Source organism: Triticum aestivum, chromosome 3A (assembly GCF_018294505.1).
Source record: "Triticum aestivum cultivar Chinese Spring chromosome 3A, IWGSC CS RefSeq v2.1, whole genome shotgun sequence".
NCBI classification, from domain to species: domain Eukaryota; kingdom Viridiplantae; phylum Streptophyta; class Magnoliopsida; order Poales; family Poaceae; genus Triticum; species Triticum aestivum.
The window spans coordinates 658,499,390-658,521,595 of record NC_057800.1 but is presented as its reverse complement, the minus strand read 5'-3'; the positions used below and the strand labels follow the sequence as shown (position 1 = coordinate 658,521,595).

At 45.6% G+C, this 22,206-nt stretch overlaps 2 protein-coding genes across 2 annotated transcripts; one reads left to right on the top strand and one right to left on the bottom strand.

Annotated features, from left to right (window-relative positions):
* Positions 1-2,931: 2,931 nt before the first annotated feature.
* Positions 2,932-4,419, top strand: LOC123058984 (cysteine-rich receptor-like protein kinase 10). Its single transcript, XM_044481650.1, has 2 exons — positions 2,932-3,441; positions 3,974-4,419. Exons 1-2 carry the CDS (start codon positions 2,991-2,993, stop codon positions 4,123-4,125), a joined length of 603 nt encoding a protein of 200 aa, XP_044337585.1. The 5' UTR covers positions 2,932-2,990; the 3' UTR covers positions 4,126-4,419.
* A 673-nt stretch (positions 4,420-5,092) lies between these two features.
* LOC123057102 (probable leucine-rich repeat receptor-like protein kinase At1g35710) lies at positions 5,093-7,177 on the bottom strand. Its single transcript, XM_044480245.1, has one exon. The coding sequence runs from the start codon at positions 7,175-7,177 to the stop codon at positions 5,093-5,095; it is 2,085 nt and encodes a 694-aa protein (XP_044336180.1).
* Positions 7,178-22,206: the final 15,029 nt, after the last annotated feature.

Genomic DNA, 22,206 nt, shown 5'->3' with positions numbered 1-22,206 from the left:
TGGTAATTAAGAATGGAAAAGCACAACCAGTACATTTATTTATAAGCTTCACTGAGTAATGGAGGTCAGCTTTTTGATTTGCTTCATCCTTCGATGGACTGCAATGTTTTCCTTGTGTTATGTAAACCAACATGGATATGCTACGAGCATATGTACATTTCTTATTATTGCAGATATGGGCATAATGCATTTCTTGCGGGCAGAAATATGGAATGTCCATGAAAAGTTGTAGTGATTACTTCCACTGTTTAACCGATCTAACATGAAGCAAAAGCACATGGCTTACAGACTAAATCCCGACAACAAATAGCTAATCTAGACAAGTCCAAGTAGACAAAAGATCTGATTTTTTTAACTGCAACATTCCTAGTGCTAGTCTGCCTGTAAGTTGAGACAAGTTCATGTACACAAAAATATCTAAACGTTTTCTACCGCGGCAACCCGAAAACAAAAGAATCTGAAATTGCAGGTAGCAGCCAATCTTTAAGCGATTCAGAGCAAATTCTGAAGTGAAACACAGTCACTAATAGATCATTGATATTGAACATGCATGTTAACAACTGCTTTCACTCAATTTTATTAAAAAAAAAAAAGCTTTACATGATGCTTTGCCTTACAAATTTATCGAGTCATGTCTACCTTAGACACGGAGACATTGCTTTCCATGCTAGTGATCTTATTAGCCTCCTCTTTTGGAAGTTGATTAATTCATGCATGAGGCGGCGCAGGAGGCGGAGGAGCGCCTCCGGGGAGGAGGCGTGCGCGGAGGGGAGAGCCGGGAGTGGGCTCGGCGGCGAGAGGTGGGAGACGGCAGGGAGGGGTCGAGGGGGATGGAGGCGGGTGAGGTGGAGATTTCGGGGTTTTCCTCTAGGGTTTCGATCTCCGGCCAGATGAGGCGCTGGTGCTTGGATATGATGGAGGGGAGCTTCCGCGCCAGGCGGCGGGAGGCGGCCATCGCCGGCCGCCGGAGGGAGAAAGGGGAGGGAATCAGAGGAGAGGAGTGTGTGGCCGGGTCATGGGCTTAGCCCACACGCATGGGGCATGCGCTACATGATAATTTACTGGCGAAGCCCATATTACAGTACGAATACTATTCAAATTTTCCCTCTGAAAAGTACATTTTTCATTTCAAAATTTCCATTGTGAGCTGTTCTAAAAACCCACTACTTCCAAATTTTCAGGTGTCCTAAAAAAATTGCAGGTTTATTAACATTTTTTTTTGTACTTTGCACATTTCACAAAGACCATCCTAAATTTCAAGGTGGGTCCTGGATGGAGAACTTCACCAAATTGGAATCTTCCATGGCAAAACACTAATGAGAACATTATATACTTGTTTGGGTGTAAATTTTCAATCCTTTCATGCCCCGAGAACCATCATGCCATCGAGAACTGACAGGCTATAATACCAACTAAACCTGGGCACCCTCCGGACCGGGCTTTGCAAAGCCCGGCCTCAAAATCCCAAGCCCCTGGCCCGGTCCGGCCCAATACACATGAACAGTGCATTTTTAAAATTAAAATAATGAATTTTGGAATATTTAACTGATATATTATACCTTTTTATAGAATAGTGATTTATGCCATGTTTGGGCTTTTCTTCGAGCTTTTGGGCCAGTTTTTGGGTGGATTTAAATATTAACATGTCTCATAATGTCAACCAACAACAAAGCTTTCCGTCACACCCTCATGAGAAGTCATCCGGACTGAAATAGGGGCGCACACGACCGAATCTCATCTGATCCAGCAATCTACAAGCGTAAAGCACACAATGAAGATATGCGGCGGGGCATTCCGGAACTCGTCAACGGCCATGTCCATGAGGGCCAACAACTGGCAGAACACCCTCTCAGAGCAAAAAGAACCCAAGGACTACGCCACCCGCCGGCTTCCAACAAGGCCGAAGATCTCAGTGGGCACCACCGCCACCACCCGCAACCACACGGAGATGAGTAGCTGAGCCGCACCAAGCCCCCCGAACTAGATGCCGTGCCTCCCTCACGGCCACAGCAGCAGCCGAGGTCGCCGAAGAATTCCGGGGTCGCCGCCCTGGCGCCCATCTCCGCCAGACGAACCATGTCATCCAAGGCCGCCATGAAGCTCCGGCCAAAGACCCTGCAACGTGAGAAGGGATGGGGCTCCCGCCGCCATCAGTCGCGCAAGGAGGATAAGGACCCGCCACCACCGTCAACCTCGCGACCTTTGACCGGAGGCGTCCTTTGGCAGCGGCGGGGAGAGCGGGATCGGAGGAGGAAGGGTGGCAACTGCGTTAGGGTTCTGCCCGAGTTGCCCCTCGTACCATACCTTCATAGACCTCTGCTAGACTGTTGTTGAGCCCGCCGACACATGTACCATCCAGTGTGGTGGGTTTTATCGCATGGTTCATCTATGTCGTGACATTTCCTTAATCCCATCTTTCATTTTCCACCTTGTGCCTTGTGCAGCCCTTTCCTTTGCGGTCGTCACTTCACACCTCACACCGCACTCCACTTCACTGGAATAGTTTCCTCGAGTTTCCTCGCTCCATATGTGTGTTCATATATTGTGGATTTCAAATATATGTGCATTCAATTTAACTATGTTAAAACGTAGTCATCAGACATTTTTTTAAAATTATACAGACGTTCCGTAAAAACGACTTTTCCGAAAAGTTTTGTAGGGAGCTACTACTTTATTAGAATTGCTCCAAGTTCGTGGGATCATTTTCCTCGTCTTATTACAGCTCCACTGAAAACCTCTTTTGATCGGGAACGTTGATTACTTTGAGGACCTCCGAATTTTTGTGGTCAAGCCGAAGATAAGTACGAGTTGCTAATATTTTAGAGTTGGCAGATGTTGACTAGTCAACGAAGTCAACGAGCGTTAGCCGTCGTCGAACAGTCAACAACCAGTGATCGACTCGCTCACCACACATTGTTCAGGACTGTTCGACGCCAACACTTGTCTTTCTCTCCCACACCACACCACACCACACCACACGAGAGACCACCATGCCTGGCGCTCGTGCCGCGGCCGTCCTGGCGCTCGCGCTCCTGCCGACGCTGGCCGCCGCCGCCATCGATTTCCGTCGTGAGGCCCCGCCGCCCGGTCACACGTGCGGCGCGCAGGGCACGTACGCTCCCGGCAGCGCCTACGAGACCAACCTGCGGCGTCTCGGCGCCATCCTTCCCTCCCAGGCAAACGCGTCCTCCTGCAAGTGCTCTCCCGGCAACAACGCCGGCGAGCGTCCCGACAGGGTCATTGCGTCGGCCTACTGCTACTGGCTCCCCGACGGGAGCTCGCCGGACTGCGGGGCCTGCATCACGCGGGCTTTCCGGGAGGCGGAACGGCTGTGCCCGTACCACCGGCAGGCCATGGTCGTGGTCGACGGCGGCGCGTGCAGCGTCTGCTTTCACGACGAACAGCGCATGGAGGAGGGCATGGGCGTCGGCCTCACCGGGCGTAAGCGACTCTATCTCTACATAAGTCTCATTTGAATAATTTGATTGCCCAGTGAGAAAAGTTTGGCACAAAATGATGTTGTGTTTGCCAAGAACCTTCAAACTGTCTTCTGTTGGTGACATAGACTTACAGTAGAAAAGAATGAGCTAAACCCAGAAATTCTAGAACCACAGTTTGTATGATTCTGTCTTACCCATGGTAGCAAATAGTCGGATCCATCCTTGAATTAGAATTACTAGAGACACTAGGTTCAATGGCAGGTTGGTCTTATCACCAGCCACATGTGAATATCTTACTTTCGCTTTTCTCTAGATTTTTTTTGCTTATAAGAGATAATGATCAAGATAACAGATAAAACGTGGATTATATATGTTATTACTTGTCAGTTGTGTACATGGACAACGCAGAATTAACCACCTGTTCTTTTCTTGCACTGTTGCTCTGCAAATGTAGTTAGTTTGGTCTTCTTAATTTATCTCATGTAGCCTTGTTATGGACTTTGAAACTTACAAGTGCTATATGAATGTTTCAGAATTTGCACTGGAGCCAAATGCATCATATCTTGAGTTTCTATGTCTGAAGCTGAGGTCTCTGTTAGAGAAGCAACTCTTGGAATCACATAACAAGAGTGAACATTCGACCCAAACTCAAGTTTGGAAGTCACCACAACAAGCCGCTATGTGAAGGATTATGTCTATGACAGGCCATGAATCTCTTCAGAAGAACAGCCATGAAACCTTCTTTGCGACAAGGATATATGCTAACCGAGTCTTTGAATTTCCATTGATCAAGATGAAAAGAGAGCCTACCTCTGTTTTTTCTTCTTGTTTCAGTTATGTAATGTGTGGATAGTGTTACTACTTTTTCTCTTTGCATTTGCAGAATAAATGACGCGAATGGCTTTGGTCCACTTAATGAAATGAGACCCACTTCCCTTATGTAAAACTTAAAAGTGCTTTTAGGAAATCACTTGAATGATCTCAGACTGTGTTACTTATGAACCCATGGCATAAGAGACTTTGGCCGCAACAGCCATTCATATCCAAGTCTTATTCTGTAAAACATGAAATAACTTTTTTTCACCGAATCAGGAAGCTGAATCGAACCGGCGATGCCCATGCCCAACTACAGATGTGTATAGACAGTCTTCAGTTTTATCTAATGAGTCTAGTGCTTTGCTCCACCAATCACAGGGGCATTACAATCAGAGTCCTTTCAAATTGATCATCAGCCAGCAAATTTGACATATTACACTTCAGTTTTTTTAACCAAATTCATAAAGATCCTCTGCTTAATGTTGGGAGCTAAAAACGATGGCATTCGTATGTTTCCAGAAACTCCACAAAATGGCTGTGCAAGAAATGCTCAAAACAGCATGCCTAGTGTTACCAACCAAAAAGCAAGCTACAGATTCAAATTTATCACTAACTGATTTCAAAGAACTCATTCACTTCACTCCAAATAGCCTTAGGTACCAAACAATCAAATCTGAAACCGGTAGGTTTCAGCGCCACAAAACTTGAATAGCATCAAATTACTGGAAAATACGTTTACAACCAACCGTCCAACTAACAAAGGAAAGGAAATACTACACACATGCTTGATATAGGACGCGATACACCATTACTTCAACAAGAAGCGACACACTTCATCATTCAGGCCCTTTAACCTGGAAGCACGAAATGCAGCTTCGTATATTCTTGGTCACCTTCGCTTGCATGTTGTCCACATACTGATAGAATGAATATCTCCATGTCTCCCTGCGAAACAAGAAGCCCAAGTATAGCCAGAACCCAGAGATAAACCCAGCAGCCACAAAGCAGTAAAACCACAGCGCCTCTCTATCTTCATCCAGACTCGTTTCAGGTTGCGTCGGTGTTGACGAGCTTACGCAGTCTTCCAACGGAAATCCGCATAACCCAAGATTATTGCTGTATATTGACGGGTCATCAAGTGTCCGCAGCTGATCACCCATAGGTATCCTCCCTGATAACATGTTGGTTGAGAGGTTCAGATTGCTTATGCTCTTCAAATCTGCAAAGCCTCGAGGAATTTCCCCCCTGAGTTGGTTCCGAGAAAGGTCCAAGGATTCCAGCAGTACCAGATTGCCAATGTCTCCAGGAATATAGCCTGACAGATGATTTCCTGATAAGTTCAGGTACCTGAGTCCAAGAAGGGTTGTGAGCCCATTTGGGATTTCTAGTGTAAGAGAGTTGCCAGATAAGTCGATACCCACCACGGCTGTTATCGCTAAACTGTAAACATGATCCACATTCTTCCAAACCATATGAATTTCCACTTGATAAGAATATTTGTTTTTGTATGTGAAGTCATTGTTGTTCCGTTCTTGTGCCATGCCAGTAAAATTCGTAAAATCGTCTGGAATGGGTCCTGTGAGCTTGTTTTTGGACAAGTCTAATACTTGGAGCTGGCGAAATTGTAAGATCTCGTGGGGTATGATGCCGTCAAACATGTTTGATGACAGTCGAAGAAAGTTGAGTCGAGGCAAACTCATGCTTACCCAAGAAGGTATTGTACCAGAAAAATCATTGTCTCCAAGATCTAGAACAGCAAGCTTTTTGCATCTCTTAAGACCCAGAGGAAAGGTTCCTGTAAAATTGTTATTGGCTAGGAGTAGAAATTTAAGACGTTCTTGACATGTCCTCGAGAACGGAACTACACCACTGAAAGAGTTGCTGGACAGATCCAGGAATAGCAAATTTGGCAAGTCCCAGAAACACTTGGAAAAACCTCCATGTAAGACATTGTTTGATAGGTCTAGGAAGCCTAAATTAGTACGGTTACAAAGGAAATCCTCACCCCGATCAGTCAGAAGTGTGCCATGCAGCTGGTTATGGCTGAAAGCCATGTGGTACAGGTGTCCTGGATGCTCACTAAAACAGTCCCTTAGCTCTGCAACAATGTTGTTTGCCGTGAAGTCAACATATTGCAGGGTTGTGCAGTTTTGAAAGGCCTGGGGGTGAATACCGGTAAATCCATTATATTCAGCAAAAACAGTCCACAGTGCTCCTTTTACGCAAATGGATGATGGGAACGCCCCAGAGAAGTTGTTGTTTGCAATGTAGATTACCTCAAGGAGGCTGCTATTTCCAAGCCCGGGGAAGATGTGACCTACCAGCTGATTTTCTGACAGAAGCAAAGACTGGAGTTTGACCAAATGAGAGATGGTACCTGGCAGCTGCCCTCCCAAATAGTTATCCTTAAGGTTTAGGGTCTGCAGTCCTGTCATGTTTCCAATCTCCATTGGGATGCTCCCTGTCAAATTATTGCCTAGGCTCAACTTGCGGAGCTTCATGAGCATCCCAATTGTTGGTGGTATCGATCCTGCCAAAGTAGCCAAATTGATAGTGAGCGTTATCAAGCTTGTCAAGTTGCCAATCTCTTGAGGTAGTGTGCTATCGAGCCCCAAAGCTTCCAGTTGCAGATCAGAAAGTTGTTTCAGTTGTCCAATGCTGTGTGGAATGCGCCCCCTTAAGTACGGGTTCTGCATGATCCTCAGCGTGACCAAGCTCGTCAGGTTGCCAATCCCTGCTGGAATCGTACCGAATAGACCATTCCGGATCAGGGTGAGACTCCTCAAGTGGGGAAAGGCTGAGAAGTCTAACTTGTCAAGTGTGCCGTTCAGACTTGTGTAGGCCAGGTCGAGCTCTATGACGTGCCCGGCCTGGTCACAGGTGATGTGCGTCGACCTGCAAAGGCTCGTGGAGTTGGCCATGGACCATGGCCCAAGGGACTCATCGGCACCATCCAAGCTAGCCTTCCATTTCACAAGTGCTTCAGCTTCACGCCGGATGTCCGCTCTCACTAGCGCGACTGCACATAGTAGGAGACAAGAGCAAGATCAAGAGAGCAGGAGGCCTACGGGATGGAGATGCTTCATGGTGGCTTCGGAGTTTGGATGGGTGGTGGTTCATGGCTACAGGGACTCAGGGATATTAATCCTCCAGATGAGACAGCCGGTCGGCCGTCCCTCCACTACAGTGGTGGTTTACGAATGGCACACTTTCGTAATGTCAGTTTAGATTAAGGACAAGCTACATGCTAGTTTATTATGGAGGCCGGCTCATAATAAGAGTAAGAAATTACAAATGGTACGATGTATGATGTATGATCATGTCATTATCAGGGTGACGCTTAGAAGCCATGGCACACAGATACTTAATCATCTCTTGTTTTTTTGAAAGATCTGGTAAACACCGGCTTCATTGATTTAGTTACTTAATCATCTCTTGTTTTTTTGAAAGATCCGGTAAACACCGGCTTCATTGATTTAGTTACTTAATCATCTCTTGTTTTTTTGAAAGATCCGGTAAACACCGGCTTCATTGATTTAGTTACTTAATCATCTCTTGTTTTTTTGAAAGATCCGGTAAACACCGGCTTCATTGATTTAGTTACTTAATCAACTCTGATATTGGACCATATCACCCTACCAGTCTGAACCTTTATCCTGCCTCCTAGAGCAGCAATTCAGGCTTCAATGGCAGACGCCTGCGCCCACGAAAAGTAGAACACACAAACAAAGAAGAAAACATAGCCAAATAAAACAGAGAAACATTTCTAGAATATTATTCTAATTTGCCAAACATAATTGGTATCACGAAATTAAGGTTGAGGTCAAATTGAACGGAACGGGCGTAGATTTTGTGTCTCAACAAAACTCACTTCCTTTTCCCTCCGAAATTTAGAAGCACTTCCACATAGCTCCTGCCATCTCCTCGTCAAGCCAAAGGCCTCCCTACTTGCAGTCGATACCAACTAGCCCCCACCGACGGGATCCCTAGCCTAAGCATATTGGACGAAGACTAGGTTAGGACCCGGGAGACACCCACGGTGCAAGCAAACGTTTCTGCACAGCGAGAGATGGCAATGGTGCAGCGCCACATCACTCCGTGTCAGCACAATCGGAGATGATGGAGGCAATCTAGGAAATGGTACCCACTGCCCAGGACTAATTCTGATTTGTATCTGAAGATAAATTCGTCAGCGCAGGGGCAGAGGTGGTAGAGAACGGTGCGGATGAGGCACCGGATCCAGGGAAGACGGTGGAAGGCCGCGGGGCACGCGGCGAGGCGGCCATCCGCCGGCCGCGGAAGGGGAGGGCTGGAAGGAACACATCGGAGGAAGAATGTGGCCGGAATCAGTGTGTAGAGATGGGCTTAGCCCAGTAGCAGACATATCGGATGCGCTGGTCTCTTCATGAGTGTGTGCGCTTATTTCTCAAAAAAAAAACATGGGCGCTTGTTCTATAAAGAAAATAGCGGTGGTTCAGTTCTTTATTTTTCATTTTCGGTTTTGGTGATTTTGTAATGGTCAAACAACGGATATACGGAGGGACAACTGGATACCAAGGGATTACTATTTTTTCCGGGTTCAAAACTTGTATTACTCATAAAGTATCAGTACAATCCATCGCAACCAGTTCTAACACATCCGGCGGAGTCGACCCAATCCAGGTCATGGTTCTATTTTGAGCTCTACCAAAAGCAGCTAAAATATCGTTGACCTTATTTTGCGACCGCGAGACGTGAGTAATATAAGATTGACGAAGACTAAGAAGATATCTAATCTCCTTTACCAGAAAAGCATAAGCAGACCGATCACAACCATCACATGTGATCATAGATACCGCCACAAGAGAGTCCAACTCGACTGCAATAGGCAAATCTGACCGCTGCAAAGCATAGGAGACGCCCTCCATACAGGCACACAGTTCAGCCTCCAAAGCATCTCTACATGAGTATAGAGCCCTGCAGGCCGAGAAAATAATCTTGCCATCCGAGTCTCTCGGTATCATTCCTGCTCCAGCTATTTCACTTGAGACAAAAGACCCATCTGTATTGAGTTTTACCCATCCGTTCACCGGTTTAGACCACGTCAACGAAACATCCACCGCTGCACTTGTACGCTTGGTAGCACCGTCCAGAACGACTGCCATCTTCCCTCTAGCAGGATCACAACGTGAGTTGGACTTTACTGCCATCAAGGATTTCATATAGCTTTGCAAGAATCCGATTGATACATCCATTGGCGGAGCAGGCTTAGAGTGTACTAGCTCATTCCTTACGTACCAGCCTCTCCAGAAAATCATCAACATCATGCATCGTTCCAAATCACTCAAATTGGCTAGGACATGTAGCAGCCATTCCTTTCCAGTATGGATGAAAGTTTCTATATTGGGCAGTCTCCAAATTTTTGCCATTGACCTGTATAGATCCTGGCCATATTAACACTTCACAAAGGGGTGAAAGTTGTCTTCTGCTGCAGCTCCACAAACTGGGCATGTGCTAGTAGTCTCGAGGCCGATCCGGCACTTATTTTTCCAGGTCGGTAAACTGTCCGTTGCCACTCGCCATGCAAAATTTGCAATCGTAGGTGTAGCGCCGCAATTCCAAATGAACTTCCAGCACTCTCTGGCTCCCGTCGGCGCTGAACTAGAGGAGGCCACAGACCCTTGGTGCAGTTCATCAAACGCGAGGCGATAGGCGCTTCTAACTGTGAAGACTCCATGCTTTTCAGGTGCCCATGCAAGGAAATCATCGTCTAGTCTCGGAGAAGCCCTGATCTTCATGATCTCTTCAACATCCGCAGCAACGAAATAGCGAGAGAGCAGTTCAACCTTCCAAGATCCATTATCATTTAACAAGTCAGAGACAAAACGCGTACGGCACACACCTTGCCGTGAGATGGGTCTGAATGAAAAAGGTCGGGGGATCCAGTTGTCCCGCCACACTCTTATGCTTCTATCGTTCCCAACACGCCAAATTAACCCTTTCTTTAGTAAGTCAAGACCATGGCTAATTGCTTGCCATGAGGAGGAGGCATTACCCGTGAAAACAGTATCCTCAAGTTTGCCATGTGGGTACTATCGTGCTTTAAGAACTTGTGCACATAGGCTTTCCGGTCTGGATATTAATCGCCATGCTTGGCGAGCCAATAGCGCTTGATTGAACAAACGGAAATCCCGAAAACCCATACCACCCCTATCCTTAGGTTGCAGCAAATGATCCCAACCCTTCCAATGAACTTTCCTCTTGCCTTTTTCCGATCCCCAATAGAAATTCCTTACCATCCTTGTGAGATCATCGATGTTGGGGAACGTAGCAGAAATTCAAAATTTTCTACGCATCACCAAGATCAATCTATGGAGTAATCTAGCAACGAGGGAAGGAGAGTGCATCTACATACCCTTGTAGATCGCTAAGCGGAAGCGTTCAAGTGAACGGGGTTGATGGAGTCGTACTCGTCGTGATCCAAATCACCGATGATCCTAGTGCCGAACGGATGGCACCTCCGCGTTCAACACACGTACAGCCCGGTGATGTCTCCTACGCCTTGATCCAGCAAGGGGAGAAGGAGAGGTTAGGGAAGACTCCATCCAGCAGCAGCACGACGGCGTGGTGGTGGTGGAGGAGCGCAGGACTCCAGCAGGGCTTCGCCGAGCACTACGAGAGACGAGGAGGGAGAGGGGTAGGGCTGCGCCAACAGGGAGATTGAATCGCGTGTTGGGCTGCCCCTTTGCCTCCACTATATATAGGGGGGAGGGAGGGCTGCGCCCCCACCTAGGGTTCCCACCCCAAGGGGTGCGGCAGCCCTAGATCCCATCTAGGGTGGCGGCCACAAGGGGAAGAGGGGGAGGCGCACCTAGGGTGGGCCTTAGGGCCCATCTGCTTTAGGGTTTGCCCCTTCCCCTCTTGGAGGCGCCTTGGGCCTTGGTGGGAGGCGCCCCAGCCCACCTAGGGGCTGGTCACTTCCCACTATTGGCCCATGTAGGCCTCCGGGGCTGGTGGCCCCACCTGGTGGACCCCCGGACCCCTCCGGTGGTCCCGGTACACTACCGGTGATGCCTGGAACACTTCCGGTGGCCAAAACCATACTTCCTATATATCAATATTTACCTCCGGACCATTCGGGAACTCCTCGTGATGTCTGGGATCTCATCCGGGACTCCGAACAACATTCGGTAACCGCGTACATACTTTCCCTATAACCCTAGTGTCATCGAACCTTAAGTGTGTAGACCCTACGGGTTCGGGAGTCATGCAGACATGGCCGAGACAACTCTCCAGTCAATAGCCAACAGCGGGATCTAGATACCCATGTTGGCTCCCACATGCTCCACGATGATCTCATTGGATGAACCATGATGTCAAGGATTTAATCAACCCCGCATACAATTCCCTTTGTCTAGCGGTATAGTACTTGCCCGAGATTTGATCGTCGGTATCCCGATACCTTGTTCAATCTCGTTACCGGCAAGTCTCTTTACTCGTTCCGTAACACATCATCCCGTGATCAACTCCTTGGTCACATTGTGCACATTATGATGATGTCCTACCGAGTGGGCCCAGAGATACCTCTCCGTTTACACGGAGTGACAAATCCCAGTCTCGATTCGTGCCAACCCAACAGACACTTTCGGAGATACCTGTAGTGTACCTTTATAGCCACCCAGTTACGTTGTGACGTTTGGCACACCCAAAGCACTCCTACGGTATCCGGGAGTTGCACAATCTCATGGTCTAAGGAAATGATACTTGACATTAGAAAAGCTTTAGCATACGAACTACATGATCTTGTCTTAGGCTTAGGATTGGGTCTTGTCCATCACATCATTCTCCTAATGATGTGATCCCGTTATCAACGACATCCAATGTCCATGGTTAGGAAACCGTAACCATCTATTGATCAACGAGCCAGTCAACTAGAGGCTTACTAGGGACATGGTGTTGTCTATTTATCCACACATGTATCTAATTTTCCTATCAATACAATTCTAGCATCGATAATAAACGATTATCATGAACAATGAAATATAATATAATAATAACCAATTTATTATTGCCTCTAGGGCATATTTCCAACAGTCTTCCACTTGCACTAGAGTCAATAATCTAGTTCACATCGCCATGTGATTAACACTCACAGGTCACATCACCATGTGACCAACATCCAAGAGTCTACTAGACTCAATGATCTAGTTCACATCACTATGTGATAAACACTCAAAGAGTTCTGGGTTTAATCATGTTATGCTTGTGAGAGAGGTTGTAGTCAATGGGTCTTGCCATATTCAGATCCCTATGTATTTCGCAAAACTTTATATCGTAGATGCTGCTACCACGTTCCACTTGGAGCTATTCCAAATTATTGCTCCATTATACGTATCCGGTATCTCTACTCAGAGCTATCCGGATAGGTGTTAAGCTTGCATCGACGTAACTCTTTATGTCGAACTCTTTATCACCTCCATAACCGAGAAACATTTCCTTATTCCTCTAAGGATAATTTTGACTGATATCTGGTGATCCAATCCTAGATCACCTTTGTACCCTCTTGCCATACATGTGGCAAGGCACACATCTGGTGCGGTTCTCAGCATGGCATACCATATAGAGCCTATGACAAAAGCATAGGGGACGACCTTCGTCCTTCCTCTTTCTTCTGTCGTGGTCAATCTTTGAGTCTTACTCAACTTCACACCTTACAACTCAGGTAAGAACCCCTTCTTTGACTGATCTATTTTGAACTCCTTCAAAAACATGTCAAGGTGTGCGTTCTTTGAAAGTATCATCAGGCGTCTTGATCTATTTCTATAGATCCTGATGCCCAATATGTAAGCAGCTTTATCCAGGTCTTCCTTTGAAAAACACTGTTCAAACAACCGTTTATGCTTTCCAGAAATTCTACATCATTTCGAATCAACAATATGTCATCCACATATACTTATCAGAAATGTTGTAGTGCTCCCACTCACTTTCTTGTAAATACAAGTTTCTAACAAACATTGTATAAACCTAAAAGCTTTGATCACTCCATCAAAACATATATTCCGATTCCGAGATGCTCGCTCTAGTTCATAGAAGGATTGCTGGAGCCAGCATACCTTTTAGCATCCTTAGGATTGACAAAACCTTTTATTGTATCACATACAATTTTTCTTACAAAAACTGGTAAGAAAACTTGTTTTGACATCCATCTGTAAGATTTCATAATCGAAAAATGCAGCTAATGCTAACATGATTCCGACGGACTTAAGCATCACTACGGGTGAGAAATTCTCATCGTAGTCAAATCCTTGAACTTATGAAAAGATTCGTTCCCATAAGTCGAGCTTCATAGACGGTAACATTACCGCCCACGTCCTTCTTCTTCTTAAAGATCCATTTATCTCAATGGCTTACCGATCATCGGGCAAGTCCACCAAAGTCCATACTTTGTTCTGATACATGGATCCTATCTCGGATTTCATGGCTTCTAACCATCTGTCGGAATACGGGCCCACCATCACTTCTCCATAGCTCGTAGGTTCATTGTTGTTTAACAACATGATATCTAAGATAGGATTACCGTACCATTCAGGAGTAGTACATATCCTTGTCGACCTCCGAGGTTCGATAGCAACTTGATCTGAAGCTTCATGATCACTATCATTAACTTCCTCTTCAACAGACGTAGGCGCCACAGAAAACATCTTTCTGCGTTGCATCACTCTCTGGTTGAAGTAAAGGTTCGACAACCTCATCAAGTTCTATCTTCCTCCCACTCAATTCTTTCGAGAGAAACTCCTTCTCGAGAAAGGAACCGTTCTTAGCGACAAACAATTTGCCCTCGGATATGAGATAGAAGGTATACCATACTTTCACCTTTGGGTATCCTATGAAGATGTGTTTGTCCGCTTTGGGTTCGAGCTTCTCTAGCTGAAGCCTTAAGCATCGCAACCCCAAACATTAAGAAACGACAACTTTGGTTTCTTACTAAACTAATGTTCATACGACATCGTCTCAATGGACTTAGATGGTGTCCTATCTAAAGTGAATGCAGCTGTCTCTAACGCATAACCTCAAAATGAAAACGGTAGATTGATAAGAGACATCATAGATCGCACCATATCTCATAGTGTTCGATTACGACGTCTGGACACACCATTACCTTGTGGTGTTCCAGGTGGCTTCAACTGTGAAACAATTCCACAATGTCTTAAGTGATTGCCAAACTCATAACTCAGAAAATCCCCTTTTGATCAGATCGTAGGAACATGATCTTATTGTTATGATGATTCTTAACTTCACTCTGAAATCGCTTGAACTTTTCAAACGTTTCAGACTTGTGCTTCATTAAGTACTATATCTACCCAAATCATCAATGAAGATGGGAAAATAGCGATATCCACCGCACGCTTCAATTCTCATTGGATCACACGTATCAGCATGCATGTTTTCCAACAAGTCACTTGCCCGTTTCATTGTGCCTGAAAACGGGGTCTTAGTCATCCTGCCCATGAGGCATGGCTCGCATGTGTCAAGTGATTCAAAATCAAGTGACTCCAAACATCCATCGACATGGAGTTTCTTTATGCATCTTACGCCAATATGATCTAAGCGGCAGTGCCACGAGAAAGTGGTACTATCATTATTAACTCTACATCTTTTGGCGTGAACATGTGTATTACCACGACCGAGATTCAATGAACCATTCACATAGGGTGCATGACCATGAAAGGTATCATTCATGTAAACAAAATAACAATTATTCTCTAACTTAAATGAATGACCGTATTGCAATGAACATGATCTAATCATATTCATGCTCAACGTAGACACCTGATAACATTTATCTAGGTCCAATACTAATCCTGAAGGCAGATGGAGCGTGCGATGGTGATCTCATCAACTTTGGAAACACTTCCAACACACATCATCACCTCGCCCTTAGCCAGTCTCCGTTTAGTCCGTAGCTTTTGCTTCAAGTCACCAATAATAGTAACTGAACCGGTATCCAATACCCAGGTGCTACTAGGAGTACTAGTGAGGTACACATTAATAACACGTATATACTTTGAAGTTGCCAGCCTTCTTATCTACCATGCATTTGGGGTAATTCCGCTACCAGTGACCGTTCCCCTTGCAATAGAAGCACTTAGTCTCGGGTTTGGGTTCAACCTTGGGTTCCTTCACTGGAGCGGCAACTGGTTTGCCATCCATGAAGTTTCCCTTCTAGCCCTTGCCCTTCTTGAAACCAGTGGTCTTGTTAAACCATCAACACTTGATGCTCCTTCTTGATTTCTACCTTTTGCGGTCTTAAGCACCGCGAACAGCTCCGGGATCAATACCATCCCTTGCATACCATAGTTCATCACGAAGATCTAGTAGCTTAGTGATAGTGGCTAGAGAACTCTATCAATCACTATCTTATCTGGAAGTTTAACTCCCACTTCATTTAAGTGATTGTAGCACCCAGACATTCTAAGCACATGCTCACTAGCTGAGCTATTCTCCTCCATCTTGTTGGCAAAAGAACTTGTCAGAGGTCTCACACCTCTCAACACGGGCATGAGCCTAAAATCCCAATTTCAGCTCTTGGAACATCTCATATGTTCTATGGCGTTTAAAACGTCATTGGAAACCCGATTCTAAGCCGTAAAGTATGGTGCACTAAACTATCAAGTAGTCATCAGGATGTGTCTGTCAGGTGTTCACAATATCCACAGACGACGTTGTAGGGGTTTGCACATCGAGCGGTGCATCAAAGACGTAGGCCTTCTGTGTAGCAGTGAGGACACTCCTCGGACTACGGACCTAGTCCGCATCATTTCTTACAATAGCTTTCAACTTAATCTTTCTCTAGGAACGTATTGAAATAGGGAGCTACAACATGAGCTATTCATCTACAACATATTTGCGAAGACAATTTAGACTATGTTCATGATAATTGAGTTTCATCTAATCAAATTATTTAATGAACTCCCACTCAGATAGACATCCCTCTAGTCATCTAAGTGAAACATGATCCGAGTCAACTAGGCCGTGTCCGATCATCACGTGAGACGGACTAGTCATCATCGGTGAACATCTACATGTTGATCGTATCTTCTATACGACTCATGCTCGACCTTTCGGTCTTCCGTGTTCCGAGGCCATGTCTGTACATGCTAGGCTCGTCAAGTCAACCTAAGTGTATTGCGTGTGTAAATCTGGCTTACACCCGTTGTATTCGAACGTTAGAATCTATCACACCCGGTCTGAAGGAAATATGCCCTAGAGGCAATAATAAAGTTATTATTTATTTCCTTATATCATGATAAATGTTTATTATTCATGCTAGAATTGTATTAACCGGAAACATAATACATGTGTGAATACATAGACAAACAGAGTGTCACTAGTATGCCTCTACTTGACTAGCTCGTCAATCGAAGATGGTTATGTTTCCTAAGCATGAACAAAAGAGTTGTTATTTGATTAACGAGATCACATCATTAGAAGAATGATGTGATTGACATGACCCATTCCATTAGCTTAGCACCCGATCGTTTAGTATGTTGCTATTGCTTTCTTCATGACTTATACATGTTCCTATGACTATGAGATTATGCAACTCCCGTTTGCCGGAGGAACACTTTGTGTGCTACCAAACGTCACAACGTAACTGGGTGATTATAAAGGAGCTCTACAGGTGTCTCCAAAGGTACATGTTGGGTTGGCGTATTTCGAGATTAGGATTTGTAACTCCGTTTGTCGGAGAGGTATCTCTGGGCCCTCTTGGTAATGCACATCACATAAGCCTTGCAAGCATTGCAACTAATGAGTTAGTTGTGAGATGATGTATTACGAAACGAGTAAAGAGACTTGCCGGTAACGAGATTGAACTAGGTATTGAGATACCGACGATCGCATCTCGGGCAAGTAACATACCGATGACAAAGGGAACAACGTATGTTGTTATGCGGTCTGACCGATAAAGATCTTCGTAGAATATGTAGGAGCCAATATGAGCATCCAGGTTCCGCTATTGGTTATTGACCGAAGACGTGTCTCGGTCATGTCTACATTGTTCTCGAACCCGTAGGGTCCGCACGCTTAAGGTTTCGATGACAGTTATATTATGAGTTTATGCATTTTGATGTACCGAAGTTTGTTCGGAGTCCCGGATGTGATCACGGACATGACGAGGAGTCTCGAAATGGTCGAGACATAAAGATTGATATATTGGAAGCCTATATTTGGATATCGGAAGTGTTCCGGGTGAAATCGGGATTTTACCGGAGTACCGGGAGGTTACCGGAACCCCCCGGGAGGTATATGGGCCTTAGTGGGCTTTAGTGGAAGAGAGGAGAGGTGGCCAGGGCTGGGCCGCGCGCCCCTCCCCCCTAGTCCGAATAGGACAAGGAGAGGGGGGCGGCACCCCCCTTCCTTATCTCTCTCTCCTCTTTCCCCCTTCCCGAATCCTATTCCAACTAGGAAAGGGGGGGGAATCCTACTCCCATGGGAGTAGGACTCCTCCTGGCGCGCCCTCCTCCTGGCCGGCCGCACCTCCCTGTTGGAGAACGTAGTAATTTCAAAAAAATTCCTACGCACACGCAAGATCATGGTGATGCACAGCAACGAGAGGGGAGAGTGTTGTCTACGTACCCACGCAGACCGACTGCGGAAGCGTTGACACAACGTAGAGGAAGTAGTCGTACGTCTTCCCGATCCGACCGATCCAAGCACCGTTACTCCAGCACCTCCGAGTTCTTAGCGCACGTACAGCTCGATGACGATCCCCGGGCTCCGACCCAGCAAAGCGTCGGGGAGGAGTTCCGTCAGCACGACGGCGTGGTGACGATCTTGATGCACTACTGTCGCAGGGCTTCGCCTAAGCACTGCTACAATATAATTGAGGTGGAATATGGTGGCAGGGGGCACCGCACACGGCTAAGGAACGATCTCAATGATCAACTTGTGTGTCTAGGGGTGCCCTTGCCTCCGTATATAAAGGAGCCAAGGGGGAGGGGGCCGCCGGCCAGGAGGAGGGCGCAGGAGGAGTCCTACTCCTACCGGGAGTAGGACCCCCCCCCCCCAATCCTAGTTGGAATAGGATTCCCCGAGGGGGAAAGAGAGAGAGGGGGCCGGCCACCTCTCCTTGTCCTAATAGGACTAGGGGAGGGGGGAGGCGCGCAGCCCACCTTGGGCTGCCCCTTTCTCCTTTCCACTAAAGCCCACTAAGGCCCATATGGCTCCCGGGGGGTTCCGGTAACCTCCCGGTACTCCGGTAAAATCCCGATTTCACCCGGAACACTTCCGATATCCAAACATAGGCTTCCAATATATCAATCTTTATGTCTCGACCATTTCGAGACTCCTCGTCATGTCTGTGGTCACATCCGGGACTCCGAACTAGCTTCGGTACATCAAAATGCATAAACTCATAATAACTGTCATCGTAACGTTAAGCGTGCGGACCCTACGGTTCAAGAATAATGCAGACATGACTGAGACACGTCTCCGGTAAATAACCAATAGCGGAACCTGGATGCCCATATTGGCTCCTACATATTCTACGAAGATCTTTATCGGTCAGACCGCATAACAACATACGTTGTTCCCTTTGCCATCGGTATGTTACTTGCCCGAGATTCGATCGTCGGTATCCAATACCTAGTTCAATCTCGTTACCGGCAAGTCTCTTTACTCGTTCTGTAATACATCATCTCGCAACTAACTCATTAGTTGCAATGCTTGCAAGGCTTATGTGATGTGCATTACCGAGAGGGCCCAGAGATACCTCTCCGACAATCGGAGTGACAAATCCTAATCTCGAAATACGCCAACCCAACATCTACCTTTGGAGACACCTGTAGAGCTCCTTTATAATCACCCAGTTACGTTGTGACGTTTGGTAGCACACAAAGTGTTCCTCCGGTAAACAGGAGTTGCATAATCTCATAGTCATATGAACATGTATAAGTCATGAAGAAAGCAATAGCAACATACTAAACGATTCGGGTGCTAAGCTAATGAAATGGGTCATGTCAATCAGATCATTCAACTAATGATGTGACCTCGTTAATCAAATAACAACACCTTGTTCATGGTTAGGAAACATAACCATCTTTGATTAACGAGCTAGTCAAGTAGAGGCATACTAGTGACACTAAGTTTGTCTATGTATTCACACATGTATTATGTTTCCGGTTAATACAATTCTAGCATGAATAATAAACATTTATCATGATATAAGGAAATAAATAATAACTTTATTATTGCCTCTAGGGCATATTTCCTTCACTCCCCTTGCTCCTTTATATACGGGGGCAGGGGGCACCCCTAGACACACAAGTTGATCTTCGTGATCGTTCTCTTAGCCGTGTGCGGTGCCCCCCTCCACCATAATCCCCGATAATATTGTAGCGGTGCTTAGGCGAAGCCCTGCAGTGGTAGAACATCAAGATCGTCACCACGCCGTCGTGCTGACGGAACTCTTCCCCGACACTTTGCTGGATCGGAGTCCGGGGATCGTCATCGAGCTGAACGTGTGCTAGAACTCAGAGGTGCCATAGTTTCGGTGCTTGATCGGTCGGGCCGTGAAGACGTACGACTACATCAACTGCGTTGTCATAACGCTTCCGCTGTCGGTCTACGAGGGTACGTAGATCACACTCTCCCCTCTCGTTGCTATGCATCACCATGATCTTGCGTGTGCGTAGGAATTTTTTTGAAATTACTACGTTCCCCAACAGTGGTATCAGAGCCTAGGTTTTATGTGTTAATGTTATATGCATGAGTAGAACACAAGTGAGTTGTGGGCGATATAAGTCATACTGCTTACCAACATGTCATACTTTGGTTCAGCGGTATTGTTGGATGAAGCGGCCCGGACCGACATTACGCGTACGCTTACGCGAGACTGGTTCTACCGACGTGCTTTGCACACAGGTGGCTGGCGGGTGTCAGTTTCTCCAACTTTAGTTGAACCGAGTGTGGCTACGCCCGGTCCTTACGAAGGTTAAGACAGCACCAACTTGACAAACTATCGTTGTGGTTTTTTGATGCGTAGGTAAGATTGGTTCTTGCTTAAGCCCGTAGCAGCCACGTAAAACTTGCAACAACAAAGTAGAGGACGTCTAACTTGTTTTTGTAGGGCATGTTGTGATGTGATATGGTCAAGACGTGATGAGATATAAGTTGTTGTATGAGATGATCATGTTTTGTTGAAGTTATCGGCAACTGGCAAAAGCCTTATGGTTATCTCTCTATTGCATAAGATGCAAGCGCCAAATAATTGCTTTACTTTATCGCTATGCGATAGCAATAGTTGCAAGAGAAATAGTTGGCGAGACGACCGTGTGACGACACATTGATATAGATCAAGATGATGGAGATCATGGTGTCATGCCGGTGATGATAGAGATCATGACAGTACTTTGGAGATGGAGATCAAAGGCGCAAGATGATGATGGCCATATCATGTCACATATTTTGATTGCATATGATGTTTATCTTTTATACATCTTATTTTGCTTAGTTTGACGGTAGCATTTTAAGATGATCTCTCACTAATTATCAAGAAGTGTTCTACCTGAGTATGCACCGTTGCGAAAGTTCTTCGTGCTGAGACACCACGTAATGATCGGGTGTGATAGGCTCTACGTTCAAATACGACGGGTGCAAAACAGTTGCACACGCAGAATACTCAGGTTATACTTGACGAGCCAAGCATATACAAATATGGCCTCGGAACACGAAGACCGAAAGGTCGAGCGTGAATCATATAGTAGATATGATCAACATAGTGATGTTCACCAATGAAACTACTCCATCTCACGTGATGATCGGACATGGTTTAGTTGATTTGGATCACGTGATCACTTAGAGGATTAGAGGGATGTCTATCTAAGTGGGAGTTCTTAAGTAATATGATTAAATTGAACTTAAATTTATCATGAACTTAGTCCTGGTAGTATTTTGCAAATCATGATGTAGATCAATAGCTCGCGTTGTTGCTTCCCTGTGTTTATTTTGATATGTTCCTAGAGAAAATTGTGTTGAAAGATGTTAGTAGCAATGATGCGGATTGGATCCGTGATCTGAGGTTTATCCTCATTGCTGCACAGAAGAATTATGTCCTTGATGCACCGCGAGGTGGCAAACCTATTGCAGGAGCAGATGCAGACGTTATGAACGTTTGGCTAGCTCAATATGATGACTACTTGATAGTTTAGTGCACCATGCTTAACGGCTTAGAATCGGGACTTCAAAGACGTTTTGAACGTCATGGACCATATGAGATGTTCCAGGAGTTGAAGTTAATATTTCAAGCAAATACCCGAGTTGAGAGATATGAAGTCTCCAACAAGTTCTATAGCTAAAAGATGGAGGAGAATCGCTCAAGCAGTGAGCATGTTCTCAGATTGTCTGGGTACTACAATCGCTTGAATCAAGTGGGAGTTAATCTTCCATATAAAATAGTGATTGACAGAATTCTCTAGTCACCATCATCAAATTAGTAGAACTTCGTGATGAACAATAATATGCAAGGGATAACGGAAACGGTTCCCAAGCTCTTCGTAATGCTGAAATTAACGAAGGTAGAAATCGAGAAAAACATCAAGTGTTGATGGTAGACAAAACCACTAGTTTCAAGAAAAGGGCAGAGGGAAGAAGGGGAACTTCAAGAAGAACAGCAAGCAAGTTGCTGCTCAAGTGAAGAAGCCTAAGTCTGGTCCTAAGCCTGAGACTAAGTGCTTCTACTACAAAGGGACTGGTCACTAGAAGCGGAACTACCCCAAGTGATTGGCGGATAAGGAGGATGGCAAAGTGAATATAAGTATATTTGATATACATGTTACTGATGTGTACTTTACTAGTGTTTATAGCAACCCCTCAGCATTTGATACTAGTTCAGTTGCTAAGATTAGTAACTCGAAACGGGAGTTGCAGAATAAACAGAGACTAGTTAAGGGTGAAGTGACGATGTGTGTTG

What these genes read in the sequence shown, in the direction of transcription:
- LOC123058984 (XM_044481650.1), top strand. Translation starts at nt 2,991, where the DNA reads ATGCCTGGCGCTCGTGCCGCGGCCGTCCTGGCGCTCGCGCTCCTGCCG. An exon ending in GGGCGTCGGCCTCACCGGGC is followed by an intron (nt 3,442 to 3,973) that starts GTAAGCGACTCT and finishes TGAATGTTTCAG; the next exon opens with AATTTGCACTGGAGCCAAAT.
- LOC123057102 (XM_044480245.1), bottom strand. Translation starts at nt 7,177, where the DNA reads ATGGCCAACTCCACGAGCCTTTGCAGGTCGACGCACATCACCTGTGAC.